A 17,374-nucleotide genomic window follows, 5' to 3' on the forward strand; every position below is an offset into this window, starting at 1 on the left:
TTGCTACAGCTTGCTGTTCGCTTTATTGTCTCCTTTTGAACTTTTCATGGAGGAATAAAATATTTGCATAAAGTTGTTTTTCGTCAAAAATGAGGTAGGAAAATAAACCTTCCCCCGTTTTAAGGTGTAGCCGAGCTGTTCCCTGCACCTTTGAGTCTTGTGACATCGAAAATCTTTTATAATTAGTCAATCGCGTAAAGCCCCCGCAGCCTGCGAGTCTTCCCTTTCCCACGTGTTTGTGGAGACCCTGAACGCAGCATTCCTGTGAGTCACATGACAACTTAGCTTCTCCGACGGCTCGAATACACATCTCCCAAGAATCATGGTAAGCTTTTTTCCGAATACTTTATCGGCTAATACTCAATAGTCTACCTTCTGCTCCACGCACGCAGTCCTTGCTGATGATGGAACGAACCAAGCAAAGGCAGACCTTTAGTTGTAGCGTTACCGTGGCCTAACGTTTCAGAGGTAACGACAAACAGAGCTAGCTGGACAGTTAGCGGGCTAGCTAGCTCTGTCCGCAGCCGAGCAGCCGTTTAGCCTCTCTCCTCATTTATCCCACTAATTTCCTCTGTAAGTCACGGTGTTTCGTCTCCATTTGTTGAGCACAATCAGTCAATATGGATGCTTGTTAGGCATCAGGGAGAAATTGGTGACGGCGAAAAGGCCAATGCTAATGTTTGCTAGCCCTGTCTTCCGCTTTGCTATGCTATATTTTACAGAGGCTAAATGTTTTGGTGTATAAGTTAACACCTGGGGGCTGGTAAATATATCAGCTAGCATCAATCGGGAACACATTCCTACCCGAAATGTAGCTAAGGGTCGAGAAAGCAGCCGGGTCAGGAAGACCAGAATCTGCCGTAAACCTGTTGATGGGAGGCAGATAAGGCTGGGGAGGAACCAGGTACCTAATCTATTACACGCTGCATCCAGTCAACCTGCTTTGGCTTCAGGCTGCTCGGCCGACTGTTGTCACGTTATTGTGTGGATATTTTCAGTTCTTTGGTAAGAGCCGGTGGTGGAGGAAGTGAAAGGTCTAAATGGGTCTAAATGGGTTCTAATGCTTTGCAGCCAACCACACAGTCTCCTCAGGACGAGCAGGAGAAACTTCTGGATGAAGCCGTTCAGGCTGTCAAGGTCCAGTCCTTCCAGATGAAACGATGCCTGGTACGTTGGTCCACAACATCCACCAAGTTCTTCTTTCTGCGCCCTAATTTAGCTCCGTTAAACACACTTACTTTGTATACAAGTTAAGAAAAACCAAAAGAAATGGCCGCGTATCTGGTTCCTGCTTTGGGTCAAACTCCCGCCTGCGTCGCTGACTGGATGGGACAGCTCAGGGTAACGACCCGCCTGCGGTCTGCTGGTTCTGCTGGCGAGACGGGCCGCCGTCCTGACACGGGTTTACTCTTCCTGTGTCTCTTCTGAGAGGGACATCAGAACTCCTGCTGGCCCGAGTGCTCCCCGTCTTCCTTCTGTTCCCGTGCTTCCCCTGACTCTCATGTGTTCTGCAGGACAAGAACAAGCTGATGGATGCTCTGAAGCACGCCTCCAACATGCTCGGTGAGCTCCGGACCTCCATGCTCTCCCCCAAGAGCTACTATGAGCTGTGTATCCTTTCTGGTTTCAAGGTCGTTTATGCTGATTCAGGCCCGTGTAGCGACTCATTCGACCTTCCTGCCACCTGCCACTGCGGCCGCTGTGCCGAGCGTGCGCGTGCGTGTCCGTGTGTGTGATGGTGAGCTAGTTTGGGTTCCTGACCGACCTCCAGACATGGCTATCTCTGACGAGCTCCACTACCTGGAAGTGTATCTCACCGATGAGTTCGCCAAAGGACGCAAGGTGGCCGATCTCTACGAGCTGGTCCAGTATGCAGGAAACATCATCCCCAGATTGTGAGTGCCGCCCCCCCGTTCCCTGGGTGTTTTAATATTCAAGCCCTCCATCCCGGAGCTCTAGAGCAGTGTTTTGGCCTGTCCGCAGGTATTTGCTCATCACCGTGGGGGTGGTGTACGTGCGCTCCTTCCCCCAGTCCCGTAAGGACATTCTGAAGGACCTGGTGGAGATGTGCCGGGGGGTTCAGCACCCTCTCCGAGGGCTCTTCCTCAGAAACTACTTGCTGCAGTGCACCCGCAACATCCTGCCTGATGATGGAGAGCAGGCAGAGTAAGTCAGCGAGCAGCCGCGTGCGCGCACGCCCGTGCGCGTGCACGTGTTGTTGGCGGACACGCCGCATTAATCTTCACTGTTGAGCGAGCAGGTTCTGCAGCCTTGCCGAGCAGCAGCGTTGGAGGAGTTGAACGCTAGCTCGTCTCCCTCCTGTAGCTGTAACTTTGTTTTGTCGAGCACGTTGTTGTTTCGATGGGTGTTGTGACGCGATAAAGACGTCGCCCTTTCACTCCACAGGGATTCGGAGGAATTAACAGGTGATATCAATGACTCCGTTGACTTTGTCCTGCTGAACTTTGCTGAGATGAACAAATTATGGGTCAGGATGCAGCATCAGGGTCACAGTCGAGACAGAGAGAAGAGAGAGAAGGAGCGGCAGGAGCTGAGGATCCTGGTGGGCACTAACCTAGTTCGGCTCAGCCAGCTGGAGGGGGTCAATGTGGACAAGTACAAGCAGGTGGGTCTCTTTGAGGCTTGGCTCTCGTGCGGTTACCATGGATTTGGACGCTCAAATCTCCGTGGTGCGTTCAGGGATCATGGAAAGTGCTGCGTCTCTCCACAGATTGTTCTCTCAGGAGTCCTGGAGCAGGTGGTGAACTGCAGGGACTCGCTGGCTCAGGAGTATCTGATGGAGTGCATCATCCAGGTGAGCTCCGCGGCCACGTGGGCGAGGTCGTTCGCTTTGTTCCTCGACCGGCGGCGGCTAAGAGCGTCTCGTTTTTAAAGGTGTTCCCGGACGAGTTTCACCTCCAGACGCTCAACCCGTTCCTGCGCTCCTGTGCTGAGCTTCACCAACACGTCAACGTGAAGAACATCATCATTGCGCTCATCGACAGGTAACGCAGGTCCTCAGCATTTCCCGGGGTTCACATCCCAGCTAGGCGTTACCGTGGTGACTCATGCAAGCCCCGGTCTTCCAGACTGGCCCTGTTCGCCCACCGGAGGACGGCCCCGGCATCCCTGCCGAAATCAAACTCTTTGACATCTTTTCTCAACAAGTGGCCACGGTCATTCAGGTGAGAGGAGCTGATCCGGGACCGGCCCGGTTTGTCCAGTGGGACTCCAGAGCGCCGCTCTGCCCGTGCTCACGCTCGCCGCGCTTGTCCTTCAGTCTCGCCAGGACATGCCCTCGGAGGACGTGGTCTCTCTCCAGGTGTCGCTCATCAACCTGGCCATGAAGTGCTACCCTGATCGAGTGGACTATGTGGACAAGGTCCTGGAAGGCACCGTGGAAATATTTAACAAGCTCAACCTGGAACAGTAAGTCCTGGGTTCTGAGGAGCCCCTCTGGACGGTGTGGCGCCCTGGCCCTCCTCCATCAGGTCCAGTTGATTGCTGTTGATTCTCGCTACCTTCCTCCCCTCCGCAGCATCGCCACCAGCAGCGCGGTGTCGAAGGAGCTGACCCGGCTGCTGAAGATCCCGGTGGACACCTACAACAACATCCTGACGGTCCTCCAGCTCAAACACTTCCCGCCTCTCTTCGAGTACTTTGACTACGAGTCGCGCAAGAGCATGAGCTGCTACGTGCTGAGCAACACGCTGGACTACAACACCACCATCGTGGCCCAGGAACAGGTCAGCCCCAGCTCTCAGAGACCCGGGGAGGAGGAGGCGGCGCCAGGTTCTGACCTGAACGTGATCGGTGGCAAACTGCACGTTTAATCGAGAGCGTCTGCTTCCTGTAGGTGGACGCCATCTTGAACCTGGTGTCCACGCTGATCCAGGACCAGCCCGACCAGCCGGCCGATGAGCCGGACCCAGAAGACTTTGCCGAAGAGCAGAGCCTCGTGGGGCGCTTCATCCACCTGCTTCACTCCGACGACCCCGACCAACAGTATCTCGTGGGTCCTCTTCCTTTTCGAGCACAGACCCGAACTAGACGCTGGACTTAGAACTTCATTTTACTGCAGAGTCTGAGAAACGGCCTTTAGTGTGGAGTCCACATCAAGTCTGAACCTGCAGCAAACTTTAGGAACTCCAAACGTTTTAACCTGAAACTTTCTCTCCTCGCTCCCTCAGATATTAAACACAGCGCGGAAACACTTTGGTGCCGGTGGGAACCAGCGGATCCGCTACACCCTCCCTCCCCTCGTCTTTGCTGCCTACCAGCTGTCCTTCAGATACAAGGAAAACGCTTCCCTGGTGGGTCCGCGCCCCTCACGTGGCTTCATCTTTGCTCACACGGGTGTTAATCGGCTGCATTTGCATCTTTGGCAGGATGACAAGTGGGAAAAGAAGTGCCAGAAGATCTTCTCCTTCGCTCACCAGACCATCAGTGCTCTTATCAAGGCGGAGCTTGCAGAGCTGCCGCTCCGCCTCTTCCTGCAGGGGGCGCTGGCTGCCGGCGAAATCGGCTTTGAAAACCACGAGACTGTCGCGTACGAGTTCATGTCACAGGTGGGTTCATCAGTTCGTAGGGAGCTCGGAGGTCACGATTCTCCTCTCCTTAACCGCTTTATCCCTTCCGGGGATTTATCTTTAACCGGGCACCTCCCTCCCCCCAGGCCTTCTCTCTCTACGAAGACGAGATCAGCGACTCCAAGGCCCAGCTGGCAGCCATCACGCTGATCATCGGCACCTTCGAGAGGATGCGGTGCTTCAGTGAGGAGAACCACGAGCCCCTGAGGACTCAGTGTGCCCTGGCCGCCTCCAAGCTGCTGAAAAAGCCCGACCAGTGCCGAGCCGTCAGCATCTGCGCCCACCTGTTCTGGTCCGGGCGCAGCACCGATAAAAGTGGCGAAGAGGTGGGTCTTTTTTTGAGAGGGTCCCCGTCCAGGCTTCCTGGAGGCCGGGCTTCTCGACTTGTCCGCGTGGTGCTAACGACGCTGCCGTCTGTAGATCCGTGATGGCAAGCGGGTGATGGAGTGTCTCAAGAAAGCCCTGAAGATCGCCAACCAGTGCATGGACCCATCGCTGCAGGTCCAGCTTTTCATCGAGATCCTCAACCGATACGTCTGCTTCTACGAGAGGGAGAACGATGCGGTAGGAAGACGTGCACGCCGGTTTGCTAGCGTTGCCGCTCCTGATCGTAGCTGGCGTTCGCCTCTGAATCCTGTGCGTTTCCGCTCCGCCCCTTCAGGTGACTGTGCAGGTGCTGAACCAGCTCATCCAGAAGATCAGAGAAGATCTTCCCAACCTGGAGCCGAGCGAGGAGACGGAGCAGATCAACAAACACTTCCAAAACACACTGGAGCACCTGCGCCTGCAGAGGGAGTCTCCTGAGTCTGAGGGGCCCGCCTACGAGGGCCTGGTCCTCTAATCTGGATTCACCAGGCCCTCCACAGATTGTCTCACCAACATCCTGATTAAACTTTACACACACTTGCAGAGTCATCGTCAACCAGAGCTAAACGAGTGTGCTCCTCCTGTCATTTCCATTAGCCTCCACTCTTCAGAAGCAGCGACGCCACGGGTGGGTGCAGGTCTGAGGCCCCGGTGCTGTGGGGGCTCCCGTTTGACCCATTCAGAGGGGTTATTTATTGTGGTGTGTCACCGAGCCGTCTGCTCTTATTCACGTGTCCTCTGAGTAACATCTGAGCGCCACAGACGGCCCCCCACCCCGAGTCACCCGCAGTGGACCAGGCTGGTGGGAGCATGTGCGACCTTCCAAGCATCACGCTGCAGTCTCGTCATTAAAATTAAGATAAAAAAAAGGTTAAAAAGGTTAGAGCCGCAATAAAGGTTCAAACCGTTCAGCCCTGGTGCAGCATGCTCGTTCACGCCTCGGCCCCCCCTCTTCTCTAAACGCCACCAGAATCTAATCCCACGTGTCCCGTCTCGATGCTGTCGGGCGGCGGCGTGTGTCCCCAGGGTTGCATGCTCCGTAAGCTGCTGCACTGATTCCCAGATGTGTGTAAGAGTCATTCCCTGACCGCTCTCCTCCTCCCCTCGCTCCTCTGCCGGAGGCAGCGGCGACCAATTTCCATTCAAGTCTGTGTGTAAACTTGTAACTCGGATAAAAGCAGATTTAAATAGTGATTATCGTTATCATTTGCTGGCGTAAGTTGAGAATTAGCAACGCATCTTTGCATTTTGTTAGTTTTACACGCAGCATATGCAAAAATTAAAATGCTATCAATATTTGGAGTGTGTTGTTTTGGTCGTGTGTGTGTTTGTTCACAACAGCCCACAGTCTTTGATCTGCGGCCCTTTACCACTGATCACTTACATTTATTCTCATATTTAATAGTTGTACTGTGCACAGCAGCTATCAAAAGAACTGTGCTCGGACCCGCTGAATCTCCATTATGTTAGCAGTATTAAAGTTAGATTGATATTTTTTAAAAATAGAATTAAAATGAGCAGCTTTTGCTCAACTCGGGAAAATGTCCTCATTATTGCAACCACATTTGTCAGAGCAATAATATTATAATAATGGCAGTAATAACATTAATAATAACCTGGTGTAGTGTGTAAATCCTCGGGGAACACACACACACACACACACCTTGACATGGACAAGTGTTTTTTTTATTAGATAAGCTTTATTACCTTCATCAGTCACATTGTGACCCTTCAAACTAAAAGCACGAAAAGCCCCAAATGTGCCACATTCAAAATGATCCCGGAAACGGTGTTTCAGTGGTTGCCTTCCATCCCGTGGTGCTTTTATCTTCCTCACGTGTGACCTCGTTCTCTGCATCAAAGCTTTAGTAACAACGTCCCTTCCGATCACCCGCTCTCGTGCCCAACAAAAGCAAAGTGTCGATATTGATTTGAACTCATCTCGGCTCCGCGTTATGTTTTCCCCGGTGACCGCGAACGCAACACAGCATCTGTAGCGTTGCCACTGCGCATGCGCGCGAGCGAGGCTCTCCGCACTGTTGGTGTGTGTTGTGTGCGCTGTCATTTCTCCACATTCGTGCGTGTCTACTAGTGTGCGCGTATTAGCGACGTTTGTAGGCTGTAAGTGATCGTCTGTGAGGTGCGGGAGGAAGTTGCGAGGTGGTGTCGCTACCGCAGAGCCGTCGCTGTGTGGCCCCAGGAAACGGACTATGTCGACTAATAAAACAAAGAAAGTCAAAATGGCTACGAAGTCTTGTCCTGAATGCGACCAACAGGTAAGATGATCAAGGTTGCTCGGCTGTCTGTGTCCCAGATGTTAGGAATAAGAGGAGCCGAAATGGGGCCAGCTGGCTGCTGGGCTGGGAGCCTCAAAGTTGCTGCTGATCTTTGCACGAGAAACCTTCTTCTCTTCCCCAATGATCGATCCAACTCCACGCAGGCGTGGGAGCAACACGCCAACAGATCAGCCGCTAACATGGCGTTTGGAGCCTGGGATCAGTAGTTTGGTGCTCATCTGAGAGGAAGAAACGAGTGAGAAGTCATCTCCTGAATCTATAAAGCTTAACTCTGCCACTATTAATGTCTTAGCCTCCTCGGAAATAAAAGCATTTCACACATATTTGAGGTTCACAACCAACAATTGGGGTGATTTGAACGGAGGTTTGAGGCTGATACAAGCAGCCAGAACACACCCGTCGCGTTGTAGGTTCGGAAAGTTCTCCCCACCCATAAATGTGGCTCTGTGGGCCTCCGTCCACCTCCACTCAACCAGCCGGTTCCTCGGGCGGTTCTAGCGGATTCAGGGTGAGTAGCAGGAGGTTCTGGTGCGGTCAGCCTCCTGGATCCTTCAGACGCTCCTCCAGGACTTGATTCCTCTCTCCCGTCTTCGGTGGCGTCTCCACAAAGCTTTGCTGTTGCAACTGGACCTCAAACCTTCACGCTGGAGACTTGAGAAACCTCTAACCTCCACAACTCTGAGCTCGTTCCTTCCTCCAACACCAAAACTGCCCCAGTTGGGCTCTTCTAACCCCCTTGATCAGTGCAACATGGAGCAGGTGTGGACCTCACCCTAAACTGACCTGTCTTCAGCTCGATGACAGGAGGTACCAGGGTGACGTGATGAGACGTGCGTAGTAGAGCCGTTTAACCCAGTCTGGTCTGCTGGACGTGCAGCATTAGAGACGCGAGGAGTTCAGACCGAATCCTTTGTTTCCTGCAGATCCCAGTCGCCTGTAAGTCGTGTCCATGTGGCTACGTCTTTATTAGCAGGAAGCTCCTGAACGCCAAATTAAACGAGCGATCTTCTCCCGCTATAGCAGGTAGGCCACCGTTCCATTTATTCTCTGTGTGTGTGTGTGTGTGTGTGTGTGTGTGTGTGTGTGTGTGTGTGTGTGTGTGTGTGTGTGTGTGTGTGTGAACATTAGAGGGACATGTAGCAGATTACAGCTGTGGCTACGTATTTAGCTCGTTAGTAAAATATTTCTGATCAGAATCAGCTGAAATCGTCCTCCTTTGCTGGTGGAAGTTTTCTGGTTTCTGACTGTAGCCAGAAGGAGGAAGTCCGGTTCCAGGTTAGATGTTTCCAGGTCTGTCTGACCCTACGGAGGGTTCCGGCCGTGGCCCCCACGTGCACATGTCGGGCAGCCGTGCTCGCTCCGCGTGCTGAGTCTCATCGGGATCCTTTCTGCAGACAAGCTGGACCTGAAGCGGAGGAGGACGGAGCGCATCCGCAGGGAGCGCATCGACTCCTCCTTAACCAGCGACATGGAGAACAGGAGGAGGTCCCGGGCCAACAGCCAGTCCGACCCCATCCGGAGAGGCCGGGGCAGACCCAAGACCGTGGGGGTGAAGAAGCAGGAGGACGACAGAGGTAAATGAAGCAGCCGCCTCCTGGACCTGCCTGGAACATCTGGCCTGATCGACGCTCTTAATCTCCCTGTTTTTTTCCAGAGAAACAGGAGAAGGAAGTGGACATTTACGCCGGTCTCTCGGATGAGAAGGCCTTCGTCTTCTCTGTGGCCTTGGCTGAAATCAACCGCAAAATCCTGGGCCAGACGCTCATCCTCTAGCAGGCCGAGGGACCCGGAGACACCAAGGAGGACCGGCCGAGGAAGGCTGGAGCGGACCTGTAGAGACACGCCTGTCCCAAATGGTCAGAGACGCTTTGAAGAGCGAATAAACGCGAGTGGAAGCAGGCCGCCGCCCTCCCAACGCACGCTAGCACGAGACCAAAGCTGCCAGTGTGGGTTGTGCAGGCCGTGGACGGACCTTCCCAGCACCATGGGCGGAGGCCTCGGATTTAGGACGCCTTCGTTACCAGCTCGGCTAACGTTGGGACGGAAAAAAGCTCCTAGCTTCTTGCTAACGGGCCTTCTTTTTTAAAAGCCCCAGACTTTTAATTGCCTCAAAGCTGCAGCTTTAAACATGCAAACCTGGTTCCTGCACAAAGATGCAGTCAAAGATTTTGATTTTGTATCATAGAAGCGACCAGCTCGGCCTCCATCGAGCACACGTTCCCGCTGGGTTATTAATATTTTATAACAGGACCTGAGGGTGTCATGTTGTCATGACAACACTTATTAATGTTTAGATTTTCTTCTGTTTTCATTAAATAAAGAGACTACCTATCAAATATGAGCCATCTGGCTGACTTGGCAGCTTGATCATAAACAGCTTTCTTAGGAACATCTATATATATATTTTTTTTTTTTAAGAAAAGATTGTTGCCAAATCTAATTTACAATAGTTGTATAAAGTTTACGTTAAATAGTGATCAGGTTGGATCACGTGAAATCCCATTTTGGCCCTATTTCGGTAAGAGGCTTCGGTAAATCAAAGTTTGTTCTTTTATCCGACCTTTGTGGTGAAAACTCAAAGCGGAAGTAGGGAGGTGAAACCAGCCTCCACAATAAAAGCTCCGTGTTTTCGAACGTTTCGGTTCAAGTGGACAGTTTTTTAAGAGAATGTTTGCACATGTTCGCCCACGTTTGCCTAATTAGTTCAGACTAATTCGGCGTTCGCCCGTGTTTGCACACCTGAGCGGATTTCCGGGGATTTTCACAATAAGAGCACCGCGTTGGAGTCGCGTCATGGTTGTTGACGTCATATTAAATACAATTATAAAAACGGTAAAATGACGATGGTCAGAAGTAGAGGACACAGACGGTCAGTGGTTCCTGACCAGATCCACAATCTGCGTGTAAATGTGACCTGAAATTCCCTTTATTCGTCTTCCGCTTGTTTTAACTGTAAATCTGTAACGTCACGTTTGCTTTTTCAACGGGGGAAAAAAGGGTGTTTTTAGGAGCGTTATCAGATCTAAAAGGGACGTTCTGTCAATAAAGCTTATTGAAAAAGATGGAGGTTGGCATGGTGATGGTCCCGGGCATGAAAGCGCGCGTGTAGGCAGCGGGGGACGCGCTCCGCGCACTCTGGTGGTGGGAGAGTCGTTATTGATCCACTATCTCGACCGAGCCGAGGAGGAACCATGTACCGTGTGGCCACACGGGTACCCCGCATCCCGCTGCGGCCGGGGGGCTCTTACCCCTGGATGAGGCCCCGCCGGCCCCCGCAGCGGTGCGGGCTCGGAGCCTTCAGCACGGTGGAGGCAGCGGCCGTGGAGCAGACGGCCGCCCGGGCCGGGCTGCGGGGGAAGAGCCTGACCATGGCGACCCTCAACCCGCAGGTGAAGGCGGTGGAGTACGCCGTGAGGGGGCCCATCGTTATGAAAGCGGGGGACCTCGAGCGGGAAATGCAGCAGGTAAGCGCCCCAACCTGGTCGGTTAGCAGACGGTTAACCGGGGGTTAGCAGACGGGCCTGCGCGCGCGCGCGCGGCGACACCGACCGCGACGCCACCCGCCGTCATGGCGGCAGCAGCTCTTCTCCCCCCCGGGTTCTAATTTTATTAATATCGCCCTTCGCGTCCAGCTCCAGGGTTGCGTCATCCCTGCGCATCCTCCATCCGCACCTGTTCGCGCGCGCGCCCTCGCGCCCTTTCCGGGAGGGCGGGGCCGGGCGGGGAGAGCGCGCGCGCGTCCGAAGGGTTTGATTGTGTTTTCTAACTCAGCCTTTTATGTTGATTCCTCATCGACATAGAGACATTAACGCCGTTTTACACACTTTTGTCTCAACATTTGGTCGTAAATGTGGATTTATGAGCCGAGTTATGACTTATTCAAACCCGCAGTTTGCAGGTTTTTGGTAGTTTGGACAGAAATGGTGCGTGTCTTCATCCCGAGCCTCTTTAAACGTGGATCCCTTTGCTGCGTGTAGGGGGTGAAGCAGCCCTTTGCAGAGGTGATCAGGGCCAACATTGGGGACGCGCACGCCATGGGCCAACAGCCCATCACGTTCCTCCGCCAGGTGAGTGTGCCGAGCAGGTTTGAGACCATTCTGAGACCATTCTGAGGTCTGGAGGAAGGGTTGAGTGTGGACGTTGTGGTTTCAGAGAGACAAACGTGCCTGTTGCTCCTGTTGCCATGGTGTTTCTTGTGTTGTGGGGCAGGTGGTGGCTCTCTGCTGTTTCCCAGAACTCATGCACAGCCCGGCGTTCCCCGAAGACGCCAAGCAACGAGCACGCCGTGTCCTCCAGGACTGCGGAGGTCACAGTGTAGGTTTGTATGCTGCTGGCTCACGTCCAGACTCGGCTCCACGTAGCCTGAGACACAGGTGAGGGGATGTGGCCCACCAGCCGACCCAGTGGTGTTCTATCACTCAGGGTCCTACAGTGCGAGCCAGGGGGTGGACTGTATCCGCCGGGATGTTGCTGATTACATCACCCGGAGGGACCGCGGGGTCCCGTCTGACTGGAGCGACGTGTACCTCACCACCGGCGCCAGTGACGGGATCATGGTACGAGCAGCAGCCTCACGCTGGTCTGGCCTCGCCTGCCCTCTGTTCCTGACGGTCTTCTCGCTCTAGAGCATCCTGAAGCTGCTGGTGTCGGGTCAGGGCCCGTCCCGGACCGGCGTGATGATTCCCATCCCTCAGTACCCGCTCTACTCCGCTGCCATCTCGGAGCTGGAGGCGGTGCAGGTCAACTACTACCTGGATGAAGCCAACTGCTGGGCCCTGGACACCGAGGAGCTGCAGCGGGCCCACCGGGCAGCCAAGCAGCACTGCCAGCCCAGAGTCCTCTGCATCATCAACCCTGGGAACCCCACAGGTAGGCCGGGCCAAACGGAAGCAGAACTCTGGGCCGGACCCCCCCTCCGGTACCACTCGAACGGTCTTTGTTCTTATGTAGGTCAGGTGCAGAGTAAGAAGTGTATCGAGGAGGTGCTGCACTTCGCCCGTGAGGAGAACCTGTTTGTCATGGCTGATGAGGTATGATGAGGTATGGCCCGGCTGGGCCTGGCTCTCCTCACGTGCACGCGCAGCGTCCACAGCCCCCTCCCCGTCTCTTATCTCCCCAGGTCTACCAAGACAACGTGTACTCGGCGGACTGCCGGTTCCACTCCTTCAAGAAGGTTTTGTTTGAGATGGGTCCCGAGTACTTCAACAGTGTGGAGCTGGTCTCCTTCCACTCCACCTCCAAAGGCTACACCGGAGAGTGAGTATCTCCTGCTGAGGACCCCCCCCCCCCCCACAGGGAGACGAAGGTTCCACCCTCCACCCTCCTGCGTCCCGGTTCCTGTTGGACCGCTGCGACTCTCCTCTCGTCCTCTCGTAGGTGTGGTTTCCGTGGAGGCTACATGGAGGTGTTGAACATGGATCCACAGGTCAAGGCCCAGCTGGTCAAACTGCTGTCCGTCCGCCTGTGTCCTCCCGTCTCTGGACAGGCAGCAATGGACGTGATAGTGAACCCGCCCAGAGAGCACGAGCCCTCGTATGCCCAGTTTACCAAGGTATGATCAAAGCACGTCCTGTCCCCATGACGTCGCTCAGCATCTCCTGAGGACGGCTGGCGCTCAGGTGTTGTGACTGTTGTGCAGGAGAAGAACACGGTGCTGGACTCCCTGGCTCACAAGGCCCGTCTGACAGAGCAAATCCTGAACTCGGTGCCAGGAATCAAGTGCAACCCGGTGCAAGGAGCCATGTACGCCTTCCCCCAGATCTACATCCCACCAGCAGCTGTGGAAGAAGCCGAGGTCTGCTAGCGTCTCCTGTGTTCTGGTTGGCACGTAACAGTCATACGACGTCATTCGATTCCTTTTAAACGGGTTTCCATTGAATTATTGTGTCGGTCCAGAAGCTCCGGCTGTTTCTGCCCCAACGGGAGCCGTGAATAAAGGCATAACGGATAAAGGAATAAAGGAATAACGTATGGTTCTCATCCTGTTGGCGTGTGTTTTGCAGTCTTTATCGTTGGCCCCTGACATGTTCTACTGCCTGAAACTGTTGGAGGAAACTGGCATCTGCGTGGTTCCAGGAAGTGGGTTTGGCCAGAGACAGGGAACCTACCATTTCAGGTCCGTTTATTGTCCGTGATTGCAACATATTAAACCACCTTTTCATAATGGACCTCGAGGCTTGCCGTCGGACGGGCTCCTGCAGTTATATTTACCACCGCGAGGGGGAGACAAAGGCACTGAGCCGTGAGACGCAAGTGCTCCAAAATATTTAAGATTTCCGTCAAAGAAACATTAAATGTTTTCTATGACGTCAGTAATTGTTGTCTAGTTCTAACAACCTCTTGTTTTACACACTTTTATTCACTCCTTGGTTTGTGTTATTTTCCCAGTACAAAGGCTTGTGAATGGAAGCACAGCTGTGTGTCTTTAATTGTTGGAGTAGCACTTTTAACGATTTAATTTGATTGTGTTCCCTAGAATGACTATCCTTCCCAGTCCAGACAAGCTACAAATCCTCCTGCAAAAGCTGAAAGAATTCCACCTGCATTTCCTGGAAGAATATTCGCAAGCAGAACCTCAAATGAGCAGCAGCAACCCAGAGCAACCCAGCCACAAGTCAAAGCAACCAGACTGAAAATGTACCAACCTTTAAACCTTTCAAACTGTGTAAAGTTGCTCCAGCTTTAAGTTTACTATTGTATTGGAGGACATGTTACAGAATTGTGCCTTTTTCACAGACGGTATCTGTAAACGCCTCAATAAAACACTTTTATTTACACGTTGTGGTGTCAGTGATGGACGGGACCTGGTCATGTTTGTCTCTAGTCTGCAGCTATCAGAAGCACACCTGCCTTCCCCAACATGACTGTCAATGCCACACGTCACCGCAACAACACAATCACTCCTGGTCATAATACAAATCTTTCATTTATTCCATATAAAGCTGGTTCAAGGCCAGAACAAATGAAGAATAAAGCAAAGTGAGCAGATGTATTTTAACAGGCAGCGGTCTGGATTATCTGCTAGTGTCCTCACATCGTTACAAACTTCAGTTTATTTTGCTGTAATAAAAATGAAATCTGATTTTTTTTAAATATACTTTTCACCCAAGTAAAACTCAACATTTCTATCATTTGTGTTTTTCATTTTCTCCTCGTGCGTATGGACAATATTACCTTCTCTTTTACAGCATCGTGAATAAATTGAGTCTAAAATGTTTTTCTAAAATAATTTTGCCCTCCACAACTTTTAAAGCAGTGGAAATTCGTCCTGTTTTCTTCTACTCCAACTCACCACAGTGGCGGGGTGGCGACAGTGAGTTTCTGTGTGACTTAACTTACCACAACCGCCACCGTCGAAGAAGAAAAGCCGGAAGTAAATAGCGGCGCTGTGTTCATCGAGGGCAAATTTAATGTTATTAATAAAACAATCAGGCTGACAGTGTCCACGCTGCCCCCGGACACCCGGTCTTGTAGGCAGGACAGGGTTGGTATTATTATGTGGTGGACCTGCAAGATTACTGGAGCGTATCTGCGATTACTGGAAGCTTTCGAACACCGTCGTGTCTGCAGCCTGTGGAGGACCGGGTCCGGTCGGGGGCAACGGCGGCTGTCCTCATTCGGACCCCCGTGGAGACTTCTCTTCTTTGGCTCTGATAACTTCGCTGTAGAATCTCTGAAACTTCTCACATCCAGCAGGTGAACGTCTTGAATGACGGACGTTTGGCTGAACCATGTCTTTGATTAAAACATCTGTGTTAAAAATGATGTTTCTAATATCACGAGGTGTTCACGTTACACGAACCCTGTGTGCAGGAGCTCCAATGAGGGGATCGTTGGGTCCCTAGAAGTGGTGACTTTGTCTGGTGATGCACCAGTGAAGAGGTTTGCTCAACACCACAAGCTGCCGCTCCAAACCTGGCCCCCCCAAAAGGTGGAGGGACGGTTCGACGTTGGGGTGGTGGTGTCCTTCGGCTGCTTACTCCCCGAGAGTCTCCTCAACAAGTTCCCACAGTCAGTCTCCTTGTGTGGCTGGAAACTGTGATAAAGACCAGAAATCATGTGCTTCTGCTTGAACGTGTACATACAATTTACACATCGTTTATATCACGGCAGTCATTCTATTGCTGTCACTAAACACAACAAGTTACCATGGTAACTGTAGTCAGATCAATAACATGGACAAACGTCCATCAGAAGTTTAAACAGACTATTCCTAAACTGTTTGTACTTGAAAATGTCCAAGCATGGTAGTCTAATTTCATAGCCTGTACTACGCTAAAGGCATGTGTGTGTGTGTGTGTGTGTGTGCGTGTGTGTGTGTGTGTGTCCAGCGGCGTGCTGAATGTCCACCCCAGCTTGCTGCCCAGGTGGCGTGGTCCAGCACCCGTCTTTCACACCATCCTGGCTGGAGACACGGTGACGGGGGTCACCGTCATGCAGATCCGCCCTCACAGGTTGGCAGACGTGTCCGTTGTTTACTTCCTGCGACGCACGTTTGTAACGGGTCCTCCGTGTCAGGTTCGATGTGGGCCCCATCCTGAGCCAGGAGCTCCATCCGGTTCCTCAGCACTGCACTGCTGAAATGCTTGGAGCTGCTCTGGCGTGCAAGGGGGCCCATCTGGTGAGTGAGGGGCAGCGTGTCCAGCCGGAGCTCCTGGTGCTGGTCTCTGGGGTGCTGACGAGGCCTCTGTGTTTGTGTCCTTCGCTGCAGCTGATGGAGACGTTGGGGACACTATCTGACAAAGCGGCTCACCAAAAGGAGCAGAGTAAAATTGGTGCAACATTCGGTACGTAGGTCCGAAGAAGGGACTGAAAGATCGCCTCAACATGTCCCCCTCCTGAAGTGTGGGCGGGGCCATAAAGGCAACAGGTCCCATAACATTATTCACCCATAGCAGGAGAGTTTGGGCTCCTTGATGTTGTTGTTTAGGAAGCTCTTGTTAGAACTTGCACGTGTTCCAGCTTCAACACGGCTGGGTTTTGTCTTCCATTGTTAATCGTGGTGGTCTGAAGGCAGCTGCAAGAGGAGGACTTCTTATCCATGTCCTTCTTAATCCCAAATAGCTCCAAAGATCAGAACCTCCATGAGCTGGATCGTGTGGGAAGAGCAGACGTGCAGCCAAATCGATTGTCTGTATCGCGCCATCGGATCGCGGGTAACAAATACGGGTCGTTGCTGTTGTGTTCAAGCTGCGGAAGCCTGGTCGTCATGACTTGTTATGTCTTCTACCAGATACCGCTGAGGACCACCTGGATGGGAAGAACAATCAAACTTCTGGATTTTACAGGAAAATGTCACATTTCATTATCGGGTGAGAAAATCAGCTGTAACGAATCAATAATCTGAGGGATCTCATTAAATGCTAGCGCAGGACGCTCGTTCTGGATACAGTCTCCTCCGTCTTCTGGTGACGTGGAGCCATGAGCGCTGGTGTTTGGGCTCACGTCCTCACCGCTTCTGTCCTTAATGTTGCAGATCATGGGAGGAACCCAGTCCCTGGTTCTGTAAGTTATCAGAAGCACTCCAACACTCTGGCTGTTTGCTGTAAGGTTTGTCTTGCTCACGCACACACACACACACACACGGTTCAGATGGGAAGCATTTTAAAGAACGTCCTTGTAATGTCCCTCCTAAATGTCTCAGCTGCAACCTTTCTTTGATCCAGGACGGCTGGGTGGGATTCAAGGCTGTTCTCCTAAAAAAGAGGCTGACGGCGGCGGACTTCTATAACGGCTACCTGCATCGGACGGGCCAGGGAGCGTTTGTGAGCAGAACCTCGAGTCCAGCTCGGCTGCTGAGAGACAGCACGGTGTCGTGATGGAGACGCCACCTTCTTCCTCCAGGAAACCCTCCTGTCTGTTTTAAGACAGCTCACTGTCATTGTAGCCACCATATAAACTCTTGGACTCTTATAGGGAGGCGTCACAAAGCTGTGTTTTCAATTATTAAACTCGCCTTAAATTATACCCCTTGTCAGTTTTTCATCAAAGACTTGAGGCCCAAACTCATTGTCACCTCCATCATGGAGGTTGTGTGATAGCTGTCCGTCTGTCTGCCTGCCTGCCTGTCTGTCTGTCTGTCTGTCTGCCTGCCTGCCTGCCTGTCTGTTGGTTTGAAACTTA

At 52.5% G+C, this 17,374-nt stretch overlaps 4 protein-coding genes and 1 long non-coding RNA gene across 6 annotated transcripts; 4 read left to right on the forward strand and 1 right to left on the reverse strand.

Moving 5' to 3' along the window:
* The first annotated feature begins 177 nt into the window (after positions 1–177).
* On the forward strand, positions 178–6,251 carry vps35 (VPS35 retromer complex component). Its single transcript, XM_057012738.1, is given in 18 exon segments — positions 178–325; positions 1,072–1,167; positions 1,515–1,611; positions 1,772–1,895; positions 1,984–2,166; positions 2,407–2,626; positions 2,732–2,815; positions 2,896–3,005; positions 3,090–3,106; positions 3,109–3,185; positions 3,281–3,429; positions 3,539–3,746; positions 3,857–4,012; positions 4,191–4,313; positions 4,389–4,568; positions 4,676–4,915; positions 5,010–5,153; positions 5,251–6,251. Coding segments are annotated over 18 exon segments (2,391 nt in total). The 5' UTR covers positions 178–322; the 3' UTR covers positions 5,431–6,251.
* A 342-nt stretch (positions 6,252–6,593) lies between these two features.
* On the forward strand, positions 6,594–9,588 carry c2h16orf87 (chromosome 2 C16orf87 homolog). Its single transcript, XM_057012836.1, has 4 exons — positions 6,594–7,231; positions 8,176–8,275; positions 8,647–8,826; positions 8,907–9,588. The coding sequence occupies exons 1-4, from the start codon at positions 7,166–7,168 to the stop codon at positions 9,023–9,025; spliced, it is 465 nt and encodes a 154-aa protein (XP_056868816.1). The 5' UTR covers positions 6,594–7,165; the 3' UTR covers positions 9,026–9,588.
* LOC130513795 (uncharacterized) lies at positions 6,626–8,177 on the reverse strand. The gene is made up of 2 exons (XR_008946834.1): positions 7,649–8,177; positions 6,626–7,470 (listed from the first exon to the last, which is right to left on the reverse strand). It is a non-coding gene; the product is annotated as an uncharacterized LOC130513795 (long non-coding RNA).
* A 513-nt stretch (positions 9,589–10,101) lies between the features above and the next one.
* On the forward strand, positions 10,102–14,026 carry gpt2 (glutamic pyruvate transaminase (alanine aminotransferase) 2). Its single transcript, XM_057012751.1, has 11 exons — positions 10,102–10,716; positions 11,230–11,319; positions 11,462–11,570; positions 11,675–11,808; positions 11,878–12,121; positions 12,203–12,282; positions 12,372–12,508; positions 12,629–12,803; positions 12,891–13,046; positions 13,255–13,367; positions 13,728–14,026. Exons 1-11 carry the CDS (start codon positions 10,444–10,446, stop codon positions 13,882–13,884), a joined length of 1,668 nt encoding a protein of 555 aa, XP_056868731.1. The 5' UTR covers positions 10,102–10,443; the 3' UTR covers positions 13,885–14,026.
* Positions 14,027–14,607: 581 nt separating this feature from the next.
* On the forward strand, positions 14,608–17,218 carry mtfmt (mitochondrial methionyl-tRNA formyltransferase). 2 transcript variants are annotated; one of them, XM_057012814.1, is made up of 9 exons: positions 14,608–14,947; positions 15,065–15,262; positions 15,583–15,705; positions 15,770–15,872; positions 15,963–16,038; positions 16,316–16,407; positions 16,485–16,563; positions 16,728–16,801; positions 16,918–17,218. In XM_057012814.1, exons 1-9 carry the CDS (start codon positions 14,748–14,750, stop codon positions 17,068–17,070), a joined length of 1,098 nt encoding a protein of 365 aa, XP_056868794.1. In that variant the 5' UTR covers positions 14,608–14,747; the 3' UTR covers positions 17,071–17,218. The 2 variants fall into 2 exon arrangements, with proteins under 2 accessions (XP_056868794.1, XP_056868803.1); XM_057012823.1 differs by lacking the exon at positions 14,608–14,947 and having other exon boundaries at positions 15,065–15,328.
* The last annotated feature ends 156 nt before the right edge of the window (positions 17,219–17,374 follow it).

Source organism: Takifugu flavidus, chromosome 2 (assembly GCF_003711565.1).
Source record: "Takifugu flavidus isolate HTHZ2018 chromosome 2, ASM371156v2, whole genome shotgun sequence".
Taxonomy (NCBI): Eukaryota; Metazoa; Chordata; class Actinopteri; order Tetraodontiformes; family Tetraodontidae; genus Takifugu; species Takifugu flavidus.

Excerpts from the sequence above, each read along its gene's own strand:
- c2h16orf87 (XM_057012836.1), top strand. The coding sequence starts at position 7,166 with ATGTCGACTAATAAAACAAAGAAAGTCAAAATGGCTACGAAGTCTTGT. Across the intron at positions 7,232-8,175 it reads GTCCTGAATGCGACCAACAG|ATCCCAGTCGCCTGTAAGTC; the intron begins GTAAGATGATCA and ends TGTTTCCTGCAG. Across the intron at positions 8,827-8,906 it reads GAAGCAGGAGGACGACAGAG|AGAAACAGGAGAAGGAAGTG; the intron begins GTAAATGAAGCA and ends GTTTTTTTCCAG.
- gpt2 (XM_057012751.1), top strand. The coding sequence starts at position 10,444 with ATGTACCGTGTGGCCACACGGGTACCCCGCATCCCGCTGCGGCCGGGG. Across the intron at positions 12,122-12,202 it reads CAACCCTGGGAACCCCACAG|GTCAGGTGCAGAGTAAGAAG; the intron begins GTAGGCCGGGCC and ends GTTCTTATGTAG. Across the intron at positions 13,368-13,727 it reads CAGGGAACCTACCATTTCAG|AATGACTATCCTTCCCAGTC; the intron begins GTCCGTTTATTG and ends TGTGTTCCCTAG.
- mtfmt (XM_057012814.1), top strand. The coding sequence starts at position 14,748 with ATGTGGTGGACCTGCAAGATTACTGGAGCGTATCTGCGATTACTGGAA. Across the intron at positions 15,873-15,962 it reads CGTGCAAGGGGGCCCATCTG|CTGATGGAGACGTTGGGGAC; the intron begins GTGAGTGAGGGG and ends CCTTCGCTGCAG. Across the intron at positions 16,564-16,727 it reads ATGTCACATTTCATTATCGG|ATCATGGGAGGAACCCAGTC; the intron begins GTGAGAAAATCA and ends TTAATGTTGCAG.